Genomic DNA, 21,476 nt, shown 5'->3' with positions numbered 1-21,476 from the left:
TCAAAGAAACCATTTGAGTATCCTGCAAGACTTATTTGGTGTTGTTTTGTCTAGCAGTATGAATTGTATAAGTGGACATCCAGTACAGTTGAAGTAAGGACCTGTGTTGTTGTGTACAGCAGTTTTATGGTTATGGAACAAAAAGTGGACATACATGGCCATGTTTCCTCTTCTATGATGCTCACCACAGCCAATGGGAGAGATGGATTCTCCATCTTTCAGTGGAGTCTCTCATTCATTCCAACAGGAAATGGAGACAAATTTGGTCTGAACATGGGGAGTCAGGAGCGTCACTGGCTCTGGCTGGAGTGGGGCTCTTCTACAGCAGAGAGAGGGATGGTTCTAGAATGCAACGAATTAGGACATTCTGTTCTATTCACAGTATTCTCACTCTCCCATTCGCCCACGGGAACATTGGGACTGGTGGAAATCAGAGCTCGCTGTCTCTCTCGCCTTTTTCTCTCTCCTCGAATAGAAAATCACAGGTTATTAATGTGTCGTGTCACACAGACTATGGCTGGAGGGGGCGGCAGGGGGGACGGCTCACGTGCCAAAGTGTACCAATAATACACACAGACAAGCATGCAGAATGGGTACACTCGCATGCGGTCGGTCACACTTCAGTACTTTATTTGAATCTAATTAAGCATTGTCATTGTCACATGCTAGGGGCTGTATTGTCACTGGTCTATTTATGGACTATGGAGCCGACTACAAAAGCTATCACACACAAAAATACATTGTTGTACACCTTTATTCTTGTCTATGTGATTTGCCTGAGGGCTGATACACTATGTGTATGTGGACAACCATTAAAATTAGTGGATTCTCCTGTTTCAGCCACACCCGTTGCTGACAGGAGTAGAAAATTGAGCATACAGCTATACAATCTCCATAAACAAACATTGGCTGTAGAATAGCCTTACTGAAGAGCTCAGTGACTTTCAACTTGGCACAGACATAGGAATGCTACCTTTCCAACATGTCAGTTGGTCACATTTCTGCCATGCTAGAGTTGCCACGGTCAACTGTAAGTGCTGTTATTGTCAAGTGTAAACGTGTAGGAGCAACAACGGCTCAGTCGCGAAGTGGTAGGGCCACACAAGCTCAGAGAATGAGCTGAGTGCTGAGCTGAGTGCTGAAGATCCTAAAAATTGTCTCTCCTCGGTTGCAACACTATCGAGTTCCAAACTGCCTCTGTAAGCAACATCAGCAATAACAATAACTGTTTGTTGGGAGCTTCATGAAATGGGTTTCCATGGCAGAGCAGTCGCACACAAGCCTAAGATCACCATGTGCAATGCCAAGCGTTGGCTGGAGTGGTGTAAAGCTCACCGCCATTGGATTCTGGAGCAGTGGAAACGCGTTCTCTGGAGTGATGAATCATGCTTCACCATCTGGCAGTCAGACAGACAAATCTGAGTTTGGAGGATGCCAGGAGAACGCTACCTGCCCCAATGCGCCAACTGTAAAGTTTAGTGGAGGTGGAATAATAGTCTGGGGCTGTTTTTCATGGTTTGGGCCCCTTAGTTCCAGTGAAGGGAAATCTTAACGCTACAGCATACAATGACATTCTAGACAATTCTGTGCTTCCAACTTTGTGGCAACAGTTTGGGGAAGGCCCTTTCCTGTTTCAGCATGACAATGCCCCTGTGCACAAAGCGAGGTCCATAAAGAAATGGTTTGCCGAGATCGGTGTGGAAGAACTTGACTGGCCTGCACAGAGCCCTCACCTCAACCCCATCGAAACATTTGGGATGAATTGGAACACCGACTGTGAGCCAGGCCTAATCTCCCAACATCAGTGCCCGACCTCACTAATGTTCTTGTCTGAATGGAAGTAAGTCCCCAGCAGCAATGTTCCAACATCTAGTGGAAAGCCTTCCCAGAAGAGTGGAGGCTGTTATATCAGAAAAGTGGGGACCAACTCCATATTAATGCCAATGAGTTTGGAATGAAATGTTCGACAAGCAGCTGTCCACATATTTTACTACTGCCTTGCCTCAGTAGTATTTGAACACAATATACACCATGTGTATATTGTGTTCAAATACTACTGAGGCAAGGCACCTGTGAGCAGTTTCAAAGAATCACTATTTTCAGATTAAGTCTCTTATATTTACAGTTCAAAATGTTTAACAATTGTAATCAATATGACTAAATAGTCAAGCATTGGGTTGATGCTCTTCAGGAGTTTTGCTTCCTGTGCAGGCCTCCTCTTGCATAAATGTTTTTCCCAGTGATTTCAGCTTCACTTGACACGACCACTGTGGTGTTGAAATCTCAGATTGCTGCTATTTACCTGTTGTTTACATCAGAGTTGTTGTGGACTGAGTCACTACAGCACTCTTTGCTGTGGCCCCCGAAATTATATGTATCACTCCTATTACAATTTTCTAAAATGCCTAACTTATACAGTGCCTTAAGAAAGTACTCAGACCCCTTCACCTTTTTCACATTTTGTTACATTACGGCCTTATTCTAAAATGTATGAAATCGTTTTTTCTCATCAATCTACACACATAGTGATAAAGCAAAAACAGTTTTCTTTTTAAACATTTTGCAAATTTAAATAAAAAAATGTGTATATATATAAAAACAACTGAATTATTACATTTACATAAGTGTTCAAACTTGGCTGTGTGCTTAGGGATGTTGTCCTGCCGGAAGGTGAACCTTTGCTCCAGTCTGAGGCCATGAGCGCTCTGGAGCAGGCTTTCATCAAGTATCTCTCAGTACTTTGCTCTGTTCATCTTTGCCCTGATCCTGACTAGTCTCCCAGTCCCTCCCGCTGAAAAACATCCCCACAGTATGATGCTGCCACCATCATGCTTCACCGCAGGGATGGTGCCAGGTTTCCTCCAGATTGTGAGGCTTGGCATTCAGGCAAAAGTGTTCAATCTCGGTTTCATCAGACCAGAGAATCTTGTTTCTCATCGTCTGAGAGTGTTTAGGTGCCTTTGGCAAACTCCAAGCGGGCTGTCATGTGTCTTTTACTGAGGAGTGGCTTCTGTCTGACCACTCTACCATAAAGGCCTGATTGGTGGTGTGCTGCAGAGATGCTTTTCCTTCTGGAAGCTTCTCCCATCTCCACAGAGGAACTCTAGAGCTCTGTCAGAGTGACCTTCAGGTTCTTGGTCACCTCCCTGACCAAGGCCATTCTCACCTGATTGCTCAGCATCTTCAATGCTGCACACATTTTTTGGTACCCTTCCCCAGACCTGTGCCTCGACACAATCCTGTCTCGGAGCGCTACGGACAATTCCTGTAGCGCTCAATTCCTGTCAACTGTGGGACATTATATAGACAGGTGTGTGCCTTTCCAAATCATGTCCAATCATTTGAATTCACCACAGGTGTTTATTTTTATCCACCGTTTTTTATTTTAAATACATTTTCTAAAAATAAACTGTTTTCGCTTTGTCATTATGTGGTATAGATTGCTGAGGATTTAATTTGTAAAATACATTTTTGAATAAGGCTGTAATGTAACAATGTGGAAAAATTCAAGGGGTCTGAATACTTTCTGAAGGCACTGTATATCATGACCCATGGCTAATGAGAAACTGAAAGCATGATTATGAATGACAATATCCCATGAGTTAATCTTTCTTCCTCTGATCAAAGTGTTTGACCTATGACTGATGAACAGATTATGGTGTGTGGCAGTGTGTGTGGTAAGTGCGATCCTTCACAGTCCAGTCCACCACCTTCCCCTATGTGGGAGTAGTAGGTGCTGCTGAGTCACATTGTGCTCTCAGCATTCACAAAGGACAGTGCATTCCCAAAGTAAGTGACATTAACCCACCTCATCCCTCTTCGTCCCACTCACACACTGTCTGTCACAGTCTATTCAGTCACTGAAAGGTTACAGAGCACAGTGTAATTTAGTGTAGATCAGTAGTGTGTTGATCTGAATAGAGCAGGGTTAGACAACTCTAATCCTGAAGTACCTGTTCATCAGTTAATGTCACTGGGTTTGTTTATCCTAGCCTGTAATCTGTAAAGCACTTTGTGACAACTGTTCATGTAAAACATTTAAATAAAAGGGCTTTATAAAATACATTTGATTTGTAGATTGAGTGCAGAGAGTTTGTCTGGTTTTCTGTGTCTAAATCAGTCGCTGAGGTTGGCACACGTGTGAGAAGTTAAAGCAGGAATCCCTGAGGAATTCGATCAGAATCACCCATCGCTAGAGTGATGGTGTGTTTGGAATAGTCCCCAGGGTTGTCACTAGTTACCACAGCCTCAAATTCTAAATCGTTGGACTCCAAGTTGTAGAAACATCACAAGGATGATCAATGGAAACAGGATGCACCTGAGCTCAATATCAAGTCTCATCACAAAGGGTCTGAATACTTATGTAAATAATGTATTTCTGTTTTTTCTAAAAACCTTTTTGGCTTTGTCATTATGGGGTATTGTGTGTAGATTGCTGAGGAAAAAATAGATATTTTATCCATTTTAGAATGTCTGTAACTTAACCAAATGTGGAAACAGTCATGGGGTCTGAATACTTTCCAAAGGCACTGTAGTAAAAATTCATGAGAAAAAATTGCCTAGTTTTTTGGTCTTAATTTAAGGTTAGGCATCAGGTTAGCAGTGTGGTTAAGGTTAGATTTAAAATCAGATTTTAAGAAGAGAAATTGTAGAAATAGGCGAGTTTAGCCATGATTATGACTATGTGGCTGTGGTGACGACCAGTTCCCAGAGCTGTTTTAATGAGAGTGGAGGATGTGAGGAAGTGGACTACCAAGAACGTGATTCAGTTCATTTTTAGTTGAGTAATCCTTTTTTTTCAATATCCTCGCCCAACCCCTCATCTTGTTTCTGCTCTATTACCCTCCCTCTCTCCTGTCTGCTTTTACTCTCACGTGTCTGGGAGTGTGACTGTCACTGAACGTGTGTCACGGTTTAACACAGACACACCGAGAAAATATATACAGATATACATACATACCCACACACACAGTATAATTTATGCAGTTACTTCCCACCTGATGTTGGGAGGGGACTGGTGAAACAAAGAGGATCGTGGACACGTTTCAGAGAATATCTCTCACAAATGTGTCTTCTTCACATCCATCACTGTCCTCTCCAATAATATGACTCTACCTCCGAGTGCAGACGAGGAGAGGTCGTGATGTACAGTACCGGTCTGAAAATAGCCTGGTTTTTCTGGAAGAGAACTTAATGAGAGCGCCCTTTAACAACTCACTGGCTGAACTGCTGTGATGATCTACTGCACTGTAAATTCCTCTCTACATCCAAAGAGAAGAAATGTATTTCTGTTCGGTTGTATCCCACCTCACCTCTCTACTAATCTAATAAATAGAATAAGTAAACTTGTAACAGAAAGTGTTTCATATAAACAGTGCTTATTTTGAGATTCCAAAAATGACTCCTTCAGACACAGCAGTAGCATCGGCTTCCTTTGGTGAGTGCTGCCCTCTACTGAGCAATAAAGTTATTACAAATTAGTGGTACAGCCTGAATCAAAGCCCATACGTAAAAAGGTGTACTAGCAAAACAAAACTATACATTCTACAAAAAAATATTGAGTCCAATGTAAGGATGCTAAACTTGTTGTAGTCCAGAGACTATTAGGCTCATTGCAAAAGTATTTGTAGAATATAGTGAAACTCCAGCCCGGAATCATATTCAGTGTGGATTCCAGGATAGAAAAACTGCTTTTCAAAACAGTAGAGGAAGATGAAATTAAGTCAGAGGTTTCTTTGACTGTAAGACAATAGCTATTGATATCCTAGCCAATATGTTTTCAATGTCTCTAACTCCAGCGTTGACTTTACTATAATTTGCTAACATTTTCCTATAATTTTTCCATTGGCTACCAGCATTCACGGAGAGATGGGCTATTCACTTCGTGTCCTCAGAACACACACTACTCTACTGACAGGCTGATATGAGGCTTTATCTCTTCTCTTTTCTCCAGCAGTTTCTCCTCTTTACTGATGTTCTGCTGAACCTCCTGGTGATTTTCTGGTGACCCCTTTTTGTTGTAGCGCCTGTTCTCCTCAGGGTACGTCACGGCCGACAGAGGCAGTCTTTGTATGGCTCTGGATTCAGTGGTGATGAGGAGGAAGGTGAGGGCAGACAGGCAGAAAGGCCAGGTGCATGCTGGTAGCCCAAACTGAAAACAACAGGTGATATGGTAGAAGTAGAGTTAAGAGATTGTATCAAGCATCTCAGAATAATAATTCTTATTTACCTATCATTTCTGTCTTTTACCTGGCACTCCTACTCAAAGATGCTTGATACATACGACCCTAGGTATTGTTGATTGTCTACTGGGTGATGTAACAGACTCACTGACACTTCAGAAAATTGCCCTGGTTAGGTAAGAATGTTTCATACATGAATTCAGAAGTACTGCAGCTAATTATGGTATAGGGTCGGGCGCTTGTACTGCATTATGTAACCAAAAGCTCTCAACATAACAGGAACCGGAAGACTAACCAATCAAAAGATATTCACTCTTTATAGGCTGAAATTCATTTTTGTTTGACAAGTACAGCACATTCAAATGAGTGACAGCAGTACATTAGATGATTTCCCTCTAGTGGTGTGGGGGCTGTGCTTTGGCAAAGTGGGTGGGGTTATATCCTTCCTGTTTGGCCCTGTCCGGGGGTGTCCTCGGATGGGGCCACAGTGTCTCCTGACCCCTCCTGTCTCAGCCTCCAGTATTTATGCTGCAGTAGTTTATGTGTCGGGGGGCTAGGGTCAGTTTGTTTATCTGGAGTACTTCTCCTGTCCTATTCAGGTGTCCTGTGTGAATCTAAGTGTGCGTTCTCTAATTCTCTCCTTCTCTCTTTCTTTCTCTCTCTCGGAGGACCTGAGCCCTAGGACCATGCCCCAGGACTACCTGACATGATGACTCCTTGCTGTCCCCAGTCCACCTGGCCATGCTGCTGCTCCAGTTTCAACTGGCCTGGGCCCTAGGACCATGTCCCAGGACTACCTGACATGAGGACTCCTTGCTGTCCCCAGTCCACCTGGCCATGCTCCTGCTCCAGTTTCAACTGTTCTGCCTTACTATTATTCAACCATGCTGGTCATTTATGAACATTTGAACATCTTGGCCACGTTCTGTTATAATCTCCACCCGGCACAGCCAGAAGAGGACTGGCCACCCCACATATGCTCTCTCTAATTCTCTCTTTCTTTCTCTCTCTCGGAGGACCTGAGCCCTAGGACCGTGCCCCAGGACTACCTGACATGATGGCTCCTTGCTGTCCCCAGTCCACCTGACTGTGCTGCTGCTCCAGTTTCAACTGTTCTGCCTTATTGTTATTTGACCATGCTGGTCATTTATGAACATTTGAACATCTTGGTCATGTTCTGTTATAATCTCTACCCGGCACAGCCAGAAGAGGACTGGCCACCCCACATAGCCCGGTTCCTCTCTAGGTTTCTTCCTAGGTTTTGGCCTTTCTAGGGAGTTTTTCCTAGCCACCGTGCTTTTACACCTGCATTGTTTGCTGTTTGGGGTTTTAGGCTGGGTTTCTGTACAGCACTTTGAGATATCAGCTGATGTACGAAGGGCTATATAAATAAATTTGATTTGATTTGAAATAAAAATGTAAGTACTTACTATGGACATCAGATTTGAAATGGCCAAACCCATGTACGCACAGAAAAAGGCTGAAAGTAGAAAAACAACAACTGGCTTCATTGAATGGGTGTTCATGAAGTAGACTGCTTGTCTGACAGCATTGAGTAAGGTGAAGGTGCTGTTTCTGAACCTACCACAGGTAATAGCCAGTAGATGACTCTGCCATGTCAGTGCATAGAACACCCCTCCAATAGCGATGCAGGACAGACAACTGTTGTAGCCCCACAGTCCTGAGTAGATGTCCTCATGAGGAGCAGCCAGAACAAGACCTACATCGAACAGGACATACAGTAGAGCTATAGGTCCAGATTTCCCTGCCCATGTGATTTGACCATGAAAAGCTCTGGGCCCTAGTACCTAGTTCAACTCCTGGCCCCAATTATAGCCTGTGAATAAAGAATTGCCAATATATGGCTTACATCTACATTATTTTGCTTCACGATGATGCACAACAAATCAGCTTGGGATATGTTGAATTTAACTTCAAAATTGACTAATGAACATGAAAACAATAGCATACTTCCGATGTTTCTAATTCGGTGTACATAAAAAAAGTAATGTTCACAACTGTTATGCGCCCCAGTTATTTTTTGAGGCGCACTCTTAAGACAGCTTTTTAAAGAAGTACAGCTCCTGTTGTGTTCTGTGATGCAGTTTATACCACTCTCGGTTATATCTCTAAAGAGCATGTCCATTGGTATTGTTAATGAGTATAGCCATTAAAACCAAACGTGTTTTGTATCCCAATCAGTATTTCCACAGTATGTGCTGGGATTAGAGGTCAGGTGTACAAAATTCTCTGAAAGGAAGTCTCTTACCGGACACTACACCAACAATAGAACCCAGTACAGCGTGCATGCAGATGGTTGGGGAGGAAAGCAGCAGGGCTATGATGAAGATTCCTCCTGTCCAGGGGCAGTCACAGCCGTACACCTGACCCACGCCAACTGGCACCGCCATCAAGAGCTGCACCAGGAAGTAACCAACAAGCAGGCTATCACCAACCACTGATCCTGGGTAAGATCTATTTCATTTCTTCACTTTGGGTTAGGATTGGGAGTAAGGTAATCTGATCCTAGATCTGTCACTTCTACCTCATGGTAGCTAACACCACAAGCTACCATAATCCTACATCCACTCAATACACTTTTGTTAGAAATCTAATTTCCTGCTCTTGGAAAGTTCAGTGAAATTGTTTCTTTGGACTATATCTGTGAGGATTATGTGTTTAACCTATTTTTGTTTCTTAGTTGTTGACGTGACAGAATCCTCTAGAATATGTTGGAGAGGTTGTTTAGAAACACACAAGGTTACAGTGTTGTGACTCGGAGGCTGTCCTAATATGGACACCGTACAGGGTACTGTCCTACCTGAGGTATGCTTCGTTCTGCCAAGGTGGTGTTCAGATGTAGGGAGGACTTTGGCTGCACTAGCACCTGGGGAAAGCAGAAACTGAGGGTATTAGGATATTGGGAGGTGTGTGTGTGTGTGTGTGTGTGTGTGTGTGTGTGTGTGTGTGTGTGTGTGTGTGTGTGTGTGTGTGTGTGTGTGTGTGTGTGTGTGTGTGTGTGTGTGTGTGTGTGTGTGTGTGTGTGTGTGTGTGTGTGTGTGTGGTATGTAAGAGTGTGTGAGTGCATATGTACACTACCGTTCAAAAGTGTGGGCTCATTTACAAATGTCCTTGTTTTTGAAAGAAAATCAAAAATAATATTGTCCATTAAAATAACAAAATTGATTAGAAATGCAGTGTAGACATTGTTAATGTTGTAAATGACTATTGTAGCTGGAAACGGCAGATTTTGTTTTGTTTAAATGGAATATCTACACAGGCGTACAGAGGCCCATTATCAGCAACCATCACTCCTGTGTTCCAATGGCACATTGTGTTAGCTAATCCAAGTTTATACATTTATAAAGGCTAATTGATCATTAGAAAATCCTTTTGCAATTATGTTAGCATAGCTGAAAACTGTTGTCCTGATTAAAGAAGCAATAAAACTGGCCTTCTTTAGACTACCTGGAGCATCAGCATTTGTGGGTTCGATTAGACTCAAAATGGCTAGAAACAAAGTCCTTTCTTCTGAAACTCGTCAGTCTATTCTTGTTCTGAGAAATGAAGGCTATTCCATGCGAGAAATTGTCAAGAAACTGAAGATCTTGTACAACGCTGTGTACTACTCCCTTCACAAAACTGTGCAAACTGTCTCTAACCAGAATAGAAAGAGTGGGAGGCCCCGGTGCAGAACTGAGCAAGAGGACAAGTACATTAGAGTGTCTAGTTTGAGAAACAGACGCCTCACAAGTCCTCAACTGGCAGCTTCATTAAATAGTACCCGCAAAACACCCGTCTCAACGTCAACAGTGACGAGGCGACTCCAGGATGCTGGCCTTCAAGGCAGAGTTCCTCTGTCCAGTCTCAACGTCTACAGTGAAGAGGCGACTCCAGGATGCTGGCCTTCAAGGCAGAGTTCCTCTGTCCAGTGTCTGTGTTCTTCTGCCCATCTTAATCTTTTCTTTTTACTGGCCAGTCTGAGATAGCCTAGAAAGCCAAAATCCTGGAGTCGCCTCTTCACTGTTGAGACTGGTGTTTTGTGGGTACTATTTAATAAAAGTGCCAGTTGAGGATGTGAGGCATATGTTTCTCAAACTAGACGCTCTAATGTACTTGTCCTCTTGCTCAGTGGTGCACCGAGGCCTCCCACTCTTTCTATTCTGGTTAGAGACAGTTTGTACGAGATCTTCAGTTTCTTGGCTATTTCTCCCATGGAATAGCCTTCATTTCTCAGAACAAGAATAGACTGATGAGTTTCAGATGATCAACTAGCCTTTTTAAATGATAAACTTGGATTAGCTAACGCCTATGTAGATATTCACATTTTTTATTTTTTATAAATCTGCCGTTTTCAGCTACAATAGTCATTTACAACATTAACAATGTCTACACTGTATTTCTGATCAATTTGATGTTATTGTTTTGGACAATTCTTTTTTGATTTTCATTCAAAACAAGGACATTTTTAAGTGACCCCAAACTTTTGAACGGTAGTGTACCTCTGTGTGTACGTTAGTATATTTTGGGCCTACCTCTGGAAAGTAGGGGTGGTTAGACCCCATGGCAGCCATGTGCAAACACACAAGGATGTTGAATGGTAGAGTGAACACAGGGAGGTCCCATTTGCTGAACACTGAGCCCAGGGCACTGGAGACTATGGGACTGGACAGGAACAGGAAGTGAAGAACACACAACAAGAAGCTTGAAATATGATCATAATCAGGTAGAGGAAAAAAGGAAATGGAGGGTTGGATCTTTATTTAGAAGTTAGGGTGTTTTAGTTTAATTCAATTTTAGCGTGGTTTCAGCTGGCTGTGAACACATTGGACAATAGTGCATACAGTGTTTTTAAGGAGACATACAAAACAGGTCTGCTGAAACTTTTGAGGCCTACATGGATATACCTGGCTACCATAGTCTGCACTGGAGCCTGCACTGGGGCATTAGCTGAGCAGAAACCTGCCTATTGCTGCTTTCATACTTCCACTTGACATTGTGTCTGGGATGTCTTTAGACTACTGCCAAACTTTAACTCCACTTGGTTAAGCCTACTTGGATTAACTCTCTTTGACTCTCCCGTGGCCCGGTGTAAGCGCTTGCCTCCCTCCCATCTTCCACCAGCCTGTACTGGAAACTACAGTCGTGGCCAAAAGTTGAGAATGACACAAATATACATTTTCACGAAGTCTGCTGCTTCAGTTTGTATGATGGCAATTTACATATATTACAGAATGTTATGAAGAGTGATCAGATGAATTGCAATTAATTTCAAAGTCCCTCGTTGCCATGCAAATGAACTGAATCCCCCAAAACATGTCCACTGCATTTCAGCCCTGCCACAAAAGGACCAGCTGACATGTCAGTGATTCTATCATTAAAACAGGTGTGAGTGTTGACGAGGACAAGGCCGGAGATCACTCTGTCATGCTGATTGAGTTTGAATAACAGACTGGAAGCTTCAAAAGGAGGGTGGTGCTTGGAATCATTGTTCTTCCTCTGTCAACCATGGTTACCTGCAAGGAAACATGTGCCGTCATCATTGCGTTGCACAAAAAGGGCTTCACAGGCATGGATATTGCTGCCAGTAAGATTTCACCTAAATCAACCATTTATCGGATCATCAAGAACTTCAAGGAGAGAAGTTCAATTGTTGTGAAGAAGGCTTCAGGGCACCCAAGAAAGTCCAGCAAGCGCCAGGACCGTCTCCTAAAGATGATTCAGCTGCGGGAACGGGGCACCACCAGTACAGAGCTTGCTCAGGAATAGCAGTAGGCAGGAGTGAGTGCATCTTCACGTACAGTGAGGCGAAGACTTTTGGAGGATGGCCTGGTGTCAAGAAGGGCAGCAAAGAAGCCCCTTCTCTCCAGGAAAAACATCCAGGACAGACTGAAATTCTGCAAAAGTTACAGGGATTGGACTGCTGAGGACTGCGGTCAAGTCATTTTCCCTGATGAATCCCCTTTCCGATTGTTTGGGGCATCCGGAAAAAAGCTTGTCCGGAGAAGACAAGGTGAGCGCTACCATCAGTCCTGTGTCATGCCAACAGTAAAGCATCCTGAGACCATTCATGTGTGGGGTTGCTTCTCAGCTAAGGGAGTGGGCTCACTCACAATTTTGCTTAAGAACACAGCCATGAATAAAGAATGGTATAAACACATCCTCTGAGAGCAACTTCTCCCAACCATCCAGGAACAGTTTGCTGATGAACAATGCCTTTTCCAGCATGATGGAGCACCTTGCCATAAGGCAAAAGTGATAACTAAGTGGCTCAGGGAACAAAACATCGATATTTTGGGTCCATGGCCAGGAAACTCCCCAGACCTTAATCCCATTGAGAACTTGTGGTCAATCCTCAAGAGGCCAGTGGACAAACAAAAACCCACAGATTCTGACAAACTACAAGCATTGATTATGCAAGAATGGGCTGCCATCAGTCAGGATGTGGCCCAGAAGTTAGTTGACAGCATACCAGGGCATCTAAAGACACTGAGGCAGCGAACTTAATATTTGTGTCATTCTCAAAACTTTTGGCCATGACTGTCCATCCCTTCCCATGTGCTTCTCTCCTGGCTATCATACTGGTAACATGAACTCCGTTGCGTTACTGTTTTGATTGGCCCCAGCATTTAATGGCATTGAGTACAGGGGCTTGCGAAAGTTTTCAACCCCTTGGCATTTTTCCTATTTTGTTGCCTTAAAATCTGGAATTAAAATAGATTTTTTGGGGGAGTGTGTGTGATTTGATTTACACAACATGCCTACCACTTTGAAGATGCAAAGTATTTTTCATTTTGAAACAAACAAGAAATAAGACAAAAAAACAGAATACTTGAGCTTGCATAACTAGCCACCCCCCAAAGTCAATACTTTGTAGAGCCACCTTTTGCAGAAATTACAGCTGCAAGTCTCTTGGGGTAGGTCTTGATAAGCTTGGCACATCTAGCCACTGGGATTTTTGCCCATTCTTCAAGGCAAAACTGCTCCAGCTCCTTCAAGCTGGATGGGTTCCGCTGGTGTAGAACGATCTTTAAGTCATACCACAGATTCTCAAATGGATTGCGGTCTGGACTTTGACTAGGCCATTCCAAGGCATTTAAAAATATGTTTCCTTTTAAACCACTCGAGTGTTGCTTTAGCAGTATGCTTAGGGTCCTTGTCCTGCTGGAAGGTGAACCTCCGTCCCAGTCTAAAATCTCTGGAAACCTGAAACAGGTTTCCCTCAGAAATGTCCCTGTATTTAGCGCCATCCACCATTCCTTCAATTCTGAACAGTTTCCCAGTCCCTGCAGATGAAAAACATCCCCACAGCATGATGCTGCCACCACCATGCTTCACTGTGGATATGGTGTTCTCGTGTGAGGAGAGGTGTTAGGTTTGCCCCAGACATAGCATTTTCCTTGATTGCCAAAAAGCAACATTTTTGTTTCATCTGACCAGTGTACATTCTTCCATATGTTTGGGGAGTCTCCCACATGCCTTTTGGCCAAACGTGTTTGCTTATTTTTTTATTTAAGCAATGGCTTTTTTCTGGTCACTCTTTCATAAAGCCCAGCTCTGTGGAGTGTACAGCTTAAAGTGGTCCTATGGACAGATACTCCAATCTCCGCTGTGGAGCTTTGCAGCTCCTTCAGGGTTATCTTTGGTCTCTTTGTTGCCTCTCTGATTAACGCCTTCCTTGCCTGGTCTGAGTTTGTGGACGGCCCTCTCTTGGCAGGTTTGTTGTGGTGCCATATTCTTTCCATTTTTTAATTGATGTATTTAATGGTGCTCCTTGCGATGTTCAAAGTTTCAGATATTTTTTTTATAACCCAACCTTGATCTGTTCTTCTCCACAACTTTGTCCCTGACCTGTTAAGAGAGTTCCTTGGTCTTGGTGGGGCCCCTTGCCTAATGGTGTTTTAGACTCTGGGGCCTTTCAGAACAGGTGTGTATATATACTGAGATCATGTGGCATTTAGATTGCACACAGGTGAACTTTATTTAACTAATTATGTGACTTCTGAAGGTAATAACTTTCCCCTTTTTCCTCTCTCTACTCTACCGATGTGACTATTAAAAATTGCTTTGTTAACATAGAGAGTCTGGGAACATCAAAAGGTGGGAAACGGAACCGTATTTCGGTAATCCAACCAGTTGAAAATATGTGTTGGTACTTAATGAATATCATGTCAGATCAGTTGGTGTCTGAGACATTATTACTGATGATAAGACGACAAACTGTATCTTGAAATGTCTACATATTCTAGTTATCATCATATTCACATGGAATTGTGCAATTTAAATGTTTAAATATGAAACTATTTGTGAAAAGATTAAATGTAATTTTAGCTTCTAAATGAGAGAATTGGTTTTCATGAGTGAACTATGCTCAATTCAGTGGCCCCGCCCATGTGAACAGACATTGGTTGTAAACTATGAAACACGGCCCTCTCTCCCAACCCTATATAAGCCCCTTTACAAAAATGTAACTTTCTGTTCGAAGGAAGTGAGGACAAGATCACCAACAAAACCAAGCCAACCTCAGCGTGAGTTCTGGTTGAACGACAAGAACCTAACAAAATTAGCATCGAATTTCAACGTGAAGATGACGATCAACACACCGAAAGGATGAATTTCGACTAAACCAGCCAGAATATAGCATGAGCTTAAAGTATGGCAACTTGGTATGAACTTTGAACTCTTCACTAAAGAAGTGATACCTCAAAGCCAATGCGTTAGCAACCGCAGCTCTAAACGTGGGCTAGGAGAGGACAGACAGAGTATCCATTCTACCACGCTCCAGTTAACTACTAGACATTCGTCAGTGGACAAGAGATCCATGCTGGACAACTTCTATCTATGACCAATCTACCAAAGCGCAGCTCAGAGTAAATATTTATTGCATTTTCCTTTTTAAAATGGCCGTTTATTTAGAATGCATAAGATTCTGTATTTACGATAGCATAGCTGCCTACGGCCCGATAGAGAGACAAAAAGAATTAGCAGCTTACTTCATAAACTGGACAATATCATGATCTGGGCTATGCAGATAAATCCAGACATTCTGGTATTGGCTGAAACTTGGATCTATGGGGGGTTTGTGTTCAGCGATGACAGACAGGGTAGAGTCGGTGGAGTGGCCATTCTTATTCAAAATTATTTATTTGTCTCCTAACTGAAAACCATTTTCCTTGCCCAAAAATGTTAGCTACCATCTTTAAGGCTTTGAGTGGGGAAACATGTATCTGTAACTGTTATAGGGGTCTACCGTCTTTAGTCTTATTTTATTAAATCAGAAGTTATTTTCCTGGGTGTCTTTGCCCAAGACATTAGTGACCATTGCCCAGTTGTTTGTGTTAAAGATGTGAGAATACAAAAATCTGAAGCCTCATTTCATCACAAAGAGGAACTTGAAAAACTTTAGTGAACAGGCTCTTTTTAAAATGATTTTTTTACATCTCTATTTTAGTGACCTTGATTTGTATTTCAGCTATCTTTGAACCTGAATTAGCTATGAGACATTTAGCAGATGTCTTCAATAACCATGCTCCCTTCAAAACATTAAGAGTTAAAGGTAGATTGAATGCATGGTACACTCTGGAATTATCAGAAGTCATTCATGAAAGAGATGATGCTTGGGTCAAGGCCAGGAACACAGGCTTTCAGTGTCTTGTACCAGCATCTTGCCTGAGATGCAGTGTCTTAGACCACTGCGCCACTACTTCCTCCTCTCTGCCACAACAAATGACTTCAGACACTGGCCTCATTACAGGAAACAAATTACATCATTAATGCATTTAATCACCATTTTATTTCAGCAGGCTCTTTGAAGTAACTTCTAAGCCTATTCACAATGATATTGGTCAGGATGCTGATTGGGGAAACTTGCTGAATGATCAGAGAAATGACAGTCAAAGCTTTTCTTTTAGGCTATTTACAGAAAAATAAGTCATGGATGCTTTGCTAGCAATAGACAAGAAATCAACCGGGGCTGACCAATTGGATCCTGCCTACTTAACTGTGCAGCGGCCATCATTGTTGGCTCAATAATCCACATTTATTAAACATGATCTTAATCATTATCACACCATTTCAAGGCTTCCTTTTCTAGCTAAGATTTCCGAATCCTTGGTAAATGTATACATTTACTCTTTATTTATCTGAGAAATATATTTAGAATGTAAACCAATCTGGGTTTAGGCCTGGGCATAGTGCTATTAGAGCTACAACTTTAGTTGTTAATGATCTTGTCAATGCTTTAGACACTCAAATTAAATGTGCAGCTTTGTTTGTGGACCTGTCTAAAGCGTTTGATACTGTTGCTCATGTTATTGTATTGAATAAGTAGTCTACGAAAGGCCTGAACTCTGACTGTTCATGTTTTCATGATTATATTAGTGCCATAACTCAGGCCATCGTGATTGATGGGGTTGTCTGAATTTTTTGAAGTACATGAAGGTGTACCACAGGGATCAATTTAGCGACCTGTTCTCTTCACTATTTATATAAACATCATTGGTCAATCTGTCAAAAATGTGACTTTTAAAAAACATAGATGAGCTGGTTAAGAAGCTAAGATTTAACTTTTTTTTCTACAGACACAGATCGTGCCTTTCTCTATGCAGTGGGAAGTAAATGATTCAGCCAACCTTTGTTCTTGATTATTTTGATATTATTTATGCTGCTACTACTCATCACTGTATCAAAACTTCGCTAGACTTCACTCAAGACCAGTAGAGCTCTACATTACTCCCTTTTTGGCACTACTTCATTAACTTCCATCTTATCTAACTTTGCTGCTGAAGTGTAGACACCCGAGTTGCCTAACCTGTTCACAGGATTGGTTAACTCTAGTGTCTCCACCGAGCTAAGTAAATCTGCATTTCTTTTTTTTGTTATTTATTTTCACCCCTTTCTCCTCCTCAGTTGGTAGTTAGTCTTGTCCCAACGCTGCAACTCCCATACGGACTCGGGAGAGGCGAAGGTCGGGAGCCGTGCATCCTCCAAAACACGACCCAGCGAAGCTGCACTGCTTCTTGACACAATGCCCGCTTAACCCGGAAGCCAGCTGCACCAATGTGTCGGAGGAAACACCGTACACCTGGCGACCATGTCAGCATGCATGCGCCCGGCCAGCCACAGGAATCGCTAGAGCGCGATGGGACCCTCCCCTCCCCTAACCTGACAGAGCCTGGACTCGAACCAGGATCTCTAGTGGCACAGCTAGCACTGTGATGCAGTATCTTAGACCACTGCACCACTAGGGAGGCCCTGCATTTAATTTTAAAATGCACCATATTGCTGGAACAAAATTCAACATACATTTCATCTGGTGTCATCTGGTGTCATTCAGGAAATTTAAAATATTGATTCAAGTTTTATTTGTGGAGGTGATTTGTGATGTTTTATCTATCTATATATCTCTATATAGTGTTGAATTGTGTTTGGTAAATAAAGATAGACATGGTTTAAAAAAAAAAGTAGCGGTAATATTTAATTCAGTACAGGTATGTGTAGGCGGCTTGACTTACAGTACCCTGTCCCATACCCAGGGTAAGTTGTCCAAAAAAAGTGGGCTCCTGGCACAAGCTGCATTTTCAAAACTGGAATGTTTACATGAATTCGGATTATTTCCAGGGATAAACAACACCGGAAATATATATAGATATCTTTGTTAGAATACTATATTTCCCTTGACGGAGTGATGCGGAATATTTTTTTAATATATATATTTTTAAATGTCTCAACTTACCCCACTCTCCCCTACATTGATCAAAATACTGAGAACATTCTTACTGTAACATACCATAACATGGACATGAACATATTAGGGAGCAGAAGCCACCAGTACCAGTCCCCTTTGGCCGAGAATACACACATCAGCATTCCAACCAGGGTCCCATTGTAGCCATATAAACCAGCAGATGGCACCCCTGAAGCACAGACAACAAACAAATCAGAAAAGACACAGCTACAAAGAAATACAATGATATTGAGAAATGTTAGGGTCAAAAAAAGACCAAGTGAGTGGGAAGGAAAGCAAGGTATTGCGAGAAATGATACATCTGGTGTGAGTTTCAGACTGAGACAAGCAGACTTCCCCACGCCAACCTCAGTTTGCAGAGCATATTCAAGATTACAACTCCTGAGGGGTATACTACAAACCAGGATCTCTGAGTTAGCAAGCTAACTTTGATAAACATCTGGTTCATTAAGAAATCTATGCTTAGATATTTTTTGGTTGTTGTGTTAATTAGACCATGCCCATTTCAAGCTTATCCTTCTAAAAAAGCAAAAGACTAACTAATTGATCCTGCTTTGCAGCATACCCCTCTGGCTGTGTGAGACTTTTGTCCAGGGATATTTATATTCGGCCTAATTGGAAGTAGATTACTGGTCTTGCCATAGACTTACATGTTTTGTCTAATCAGGAGTGCAGACAGTGTGGAAGCGAGGGATCCTAGCAGTCCGTTCAGGCCCCACCAGGGGTTCTGCAGCACCAGGCCAAACGTGATGAGCAGCCCACTGAGGGGGTTGTTGACAAACATGACCTGGGCCACCCCACGTAGGACCCAGTCCACCACCTGGACCACCACAATCTGCCCTGCAGCAGAGCAACCGAGAAAGACAGACAGGCAGTCATTGATTGACCATTATATCCACTCTCTGAATCAGTCTCTGATTAGAGGGTAAGGATGAAAACCTGGCTCAAGTTCAGTGAGGAGTAAATGTTGGAAACAGCATAAAACAGGGAGGGACTACCTAAACGTGTCTAATAAGAACACAGATTTACATTTCCCTCAGCAAAGGTTTTGCTACAGTGTGCCTTACTTAACATGACCCAGCAGTGCAGGGGACTTTAAGGCCCGGATTTTTATATATTTACTTTATCATATATTGAACATGTCTTACTTTTGATCCATTCTCCATACACACGCATGTCCCCAGTAAGCAGATTGAGTGCTCTGGAGAGATGGGATGTAAGAGTAGCCCCTTTCTCTACAGACCTCGCCTCCTCCATCGCTGGGGTCATCATTAGTGGCTTCAATTCCTGCAGGGCAGCTATAATCATACACAGTAGATAACATTCAATAATTAAATGTATCATATCATTACAGTATCTGGCCTAGGCCCAGACTGAGGTTCAGAATGTTCCAAAACAATGTTCTAAGTTCTCTGGATATGCTGTCATGACCATATTGTTGATGTAATAACTCCACAGTGGAGTGATAAAAGCTAAACTCCAAACAATTGCAATGTGATACCTTTGGACAGAAATGTTTTTAAGATACTGTGCTGCTATGCCATCTGGTTTGCAGTAAATTATTTGGTTTTGTCTGGATATCTGGAGCATGCTAACAGGGGTCCTACCTACCACTCCCACTGCCTGACTTCAACAATGCTAGCGAATGTTATTCAATAGATACTTCAAATCCACAGTTTGGGTCATTGGCTCTCTGGGTCCATAAACTACATTCAGGGTCAGGAATGTGAAACCCTGAACTAACACACCCAAGTCAAATAAGCAACGAATCATGGTACAATCTAGTCAAGAGTTGGCCAACTGTGTTCTATGTTTCCATAAGATGAGGAGTCTTTGATCTAGATGGGCAAACCTTTTAACATAGCATTTACCAGATGCATTGATCATGACACAAGTTACACAAAATATCTCTCAACTCTATTACCGTCAAAATACTTATTAGAATCAGCATTCCATATACGTAAAAGCAAATTACGTTTTGAAAAGTCCCATGAACTCCATAAACTAGATTAACTAGTTAGACAGAAAATAGTAAACACATAAAAAAAAGTCCACATACAGCAGTGTTTCCCAAACTCTCTAATGTTTTTGTCCTATAGCACGACACAGGTGATTCAAACAAATCCAAGCTTAATGATGAGTTGACCATTTGCATCAGCTGTGTAGTTCTAGGGCAAAAACTCAAATGTGCACCACTTGGGGTGCAAACTCAAACTCCCAGGTTTGGACAACTCTGACATACATAATAGTTCTGGGTATGTTGTTTTTAATTATAAATCAGTTGTTACCTGTGATATATGAGCCAGGAATAGAAGTGTCCAGATCTCCATGAACAGTGACGCCTGTAATACCCGTAGTTTACTTTAGAGACAGTCGTGTGTCAACAACTCCTCCCCTCTACCCTCCCGCACACATGCTATTCACAATTTAAAAATAAAAAACACACACACACACACACACACACACACACACACACACACACACACACACACACACACACACACACACACACACACACACACACACACACACACACACACACACACACACACACACACACACACACACACACACACAGCTATGTCCTGTTATTCCACGTCAAGGTCAGTTTTATTCCTGCTGGATCTTAAATTAGCATAATTCTTTTTAGGTCCTCAGTCAAAGGTTAAGTCAGAGGTTTGACCCTTTCCACTCCGTCTGGTGCACATAACTAATACTGCCCAATTTACTATAAGTTGCATTATCAAATGCTTTTTGCACATAAAAACATATGTACAGTGAAAAGAACTTTCCACAAGAAATATATCCTAGTGTGGCAAAGCTTTAAAAGGGGGACATGACTTAGCAATTATTACTTAGCCAGTATTACTGAACTCAAAGCCAAATTGAAAGAATCATTATGTTAACCCCTCCTCAAGGAAACCAACCCCTCCTGTTCCAGTATGTAAGGTACAGTAAGGTTATTCAGCACATAAGCAGACATAGTTTAACTAACTTATTCATTCATTACACAACAATAGGAAATGGAAATAGTTCTCCCCAACTCACACCCTGTACGATAATCTAGAGGTAAAACACATAAAACAGCCCAATTATATAATTATTATATTATCGGTTCATACTGTAACATGCATTCTCACCAACTCTGAGTTAGTCAAGGATCTGACAAAAATCATCTTTAAAGCCAATCCATGAGTGAATACAGAAAACCTAGAAATCCAGCAATTTGGTTGGATTTGTTTTTATTTGCGATACCCTGCATATAGGAAAATAACATGTAATCTAATTATTCTTACAATCAACTCAGAGACTCTTTGAACAAAATAAATCCAATTACCGTAAGTATTCAATGCCTCAAGAAAGATCCATTAACTCAGCGTCCCACTACTCTTCTGAGTGTCCTGTTTAAATCAGCAGCTCAGGGACTAGTCGCCTACTCTCCCGTTCAGATCTTCTAGGAATCTTATTTAATTATATGCCCTGCTTTCCCTCTCTCTCCACTCTCATGCCATTCTCTTTCCCCCTCTCGCTGTCCACTCCCCTCTCAC

At 42.1% G+C, this 21,476-nt stretch overlaps 1 protein-coding gene and 1 long non-coding RNA gene across 5 annotated transcripts in view; one reads left to right on the top strand and one right to left on the bottom strand.

Moving 5' to 3' along the window:
• LOC123989325 overlaps positions 1-17,146 on the top strand; it is a 27,882-nt gene extending 10,736 nt beyond the window's left edge. Inside the window, exons 2-3 of the long non-coding RNA XR_006830553.1 lie at positions 8,385-8,650; positions 17,091-17,146. This is a non-coding gene — a long non-coding RNA (uncharacterized LOC123989325). The remainder of the gene's footprint in view (positions 1-8,384; positions 8,651-17,090) is intronic.
• Positions 3,421-21,476, bottom strand: LOC123989322 (urea transporter 2-like). Of its 4 annotated transcripts, XM_046290257.1 has the most exons (10): positions 21,266-21,476; positions 20,217-20,270; positions 19,077-19,226; positions 18,579-18,768; positions 10,718-10,847; positions 9,004-9,069; positions 8,452-8,599; positions 7,768-7,902; positions 7,613-7,662; positions 3,421-6,151 (listed from the first exon to the last, which is right to left on the bottom strand). In XM_046290257.1, the coding sequence occupies exons 3-10, from the start codon at positions 19,198-19,200 to the stop codon at positions 5,903-5,905; spliced, it is 1,092 nt and encodes a 363-aa protein (XP_046146213.1). In that variant the 5' UTR covers positions 19,201-19,226; positions 20,217-20,270; positions 21,266-21,476; the 3' UTR covers positions 3,421-5,902. The 4 variants fall into 4 exon arrangements, with proteins under 4 accessions (XP_046146213.1, XP_046146215.1, XP_046146216.1 ...); XM_046290258.1 differs by lacking the exon at positions 7,613-7,662 and having other exon boundaries at positions 5,942-6,151; XM_046290259.1 differs by lacking the exons at positions 19,077-19,226; positions 20,217-20,270; positions 21,266-21,476 and adding an exon at positions 17,971-18,097 and having other exon boundaries at positions 18,579-18,707.

The sequence above is a fragment of the Oncorhynchus gorbuscha genome, linkage group LG11 (genome assembly GCF_021184085.1).
Source record: "Oncorhynchus gorbuscha isolate QuinsamMale2020 ecotype Even-year linkage group LG11, OgorEven_v1.0, whole genome shotgun sequence".
Classification (NCBI taxonomy): Eukaryota; Metazoa; Chordata; class Actinopteri; order Salmoniformes; family Salmonidae; genus Oncorhynchus; species Oncorhynchus gorbuscha.
Note: the sequence above shows the minus strand (reverse complement) of the source record. Positions and strands in the feature narration are given on the sequence as shown.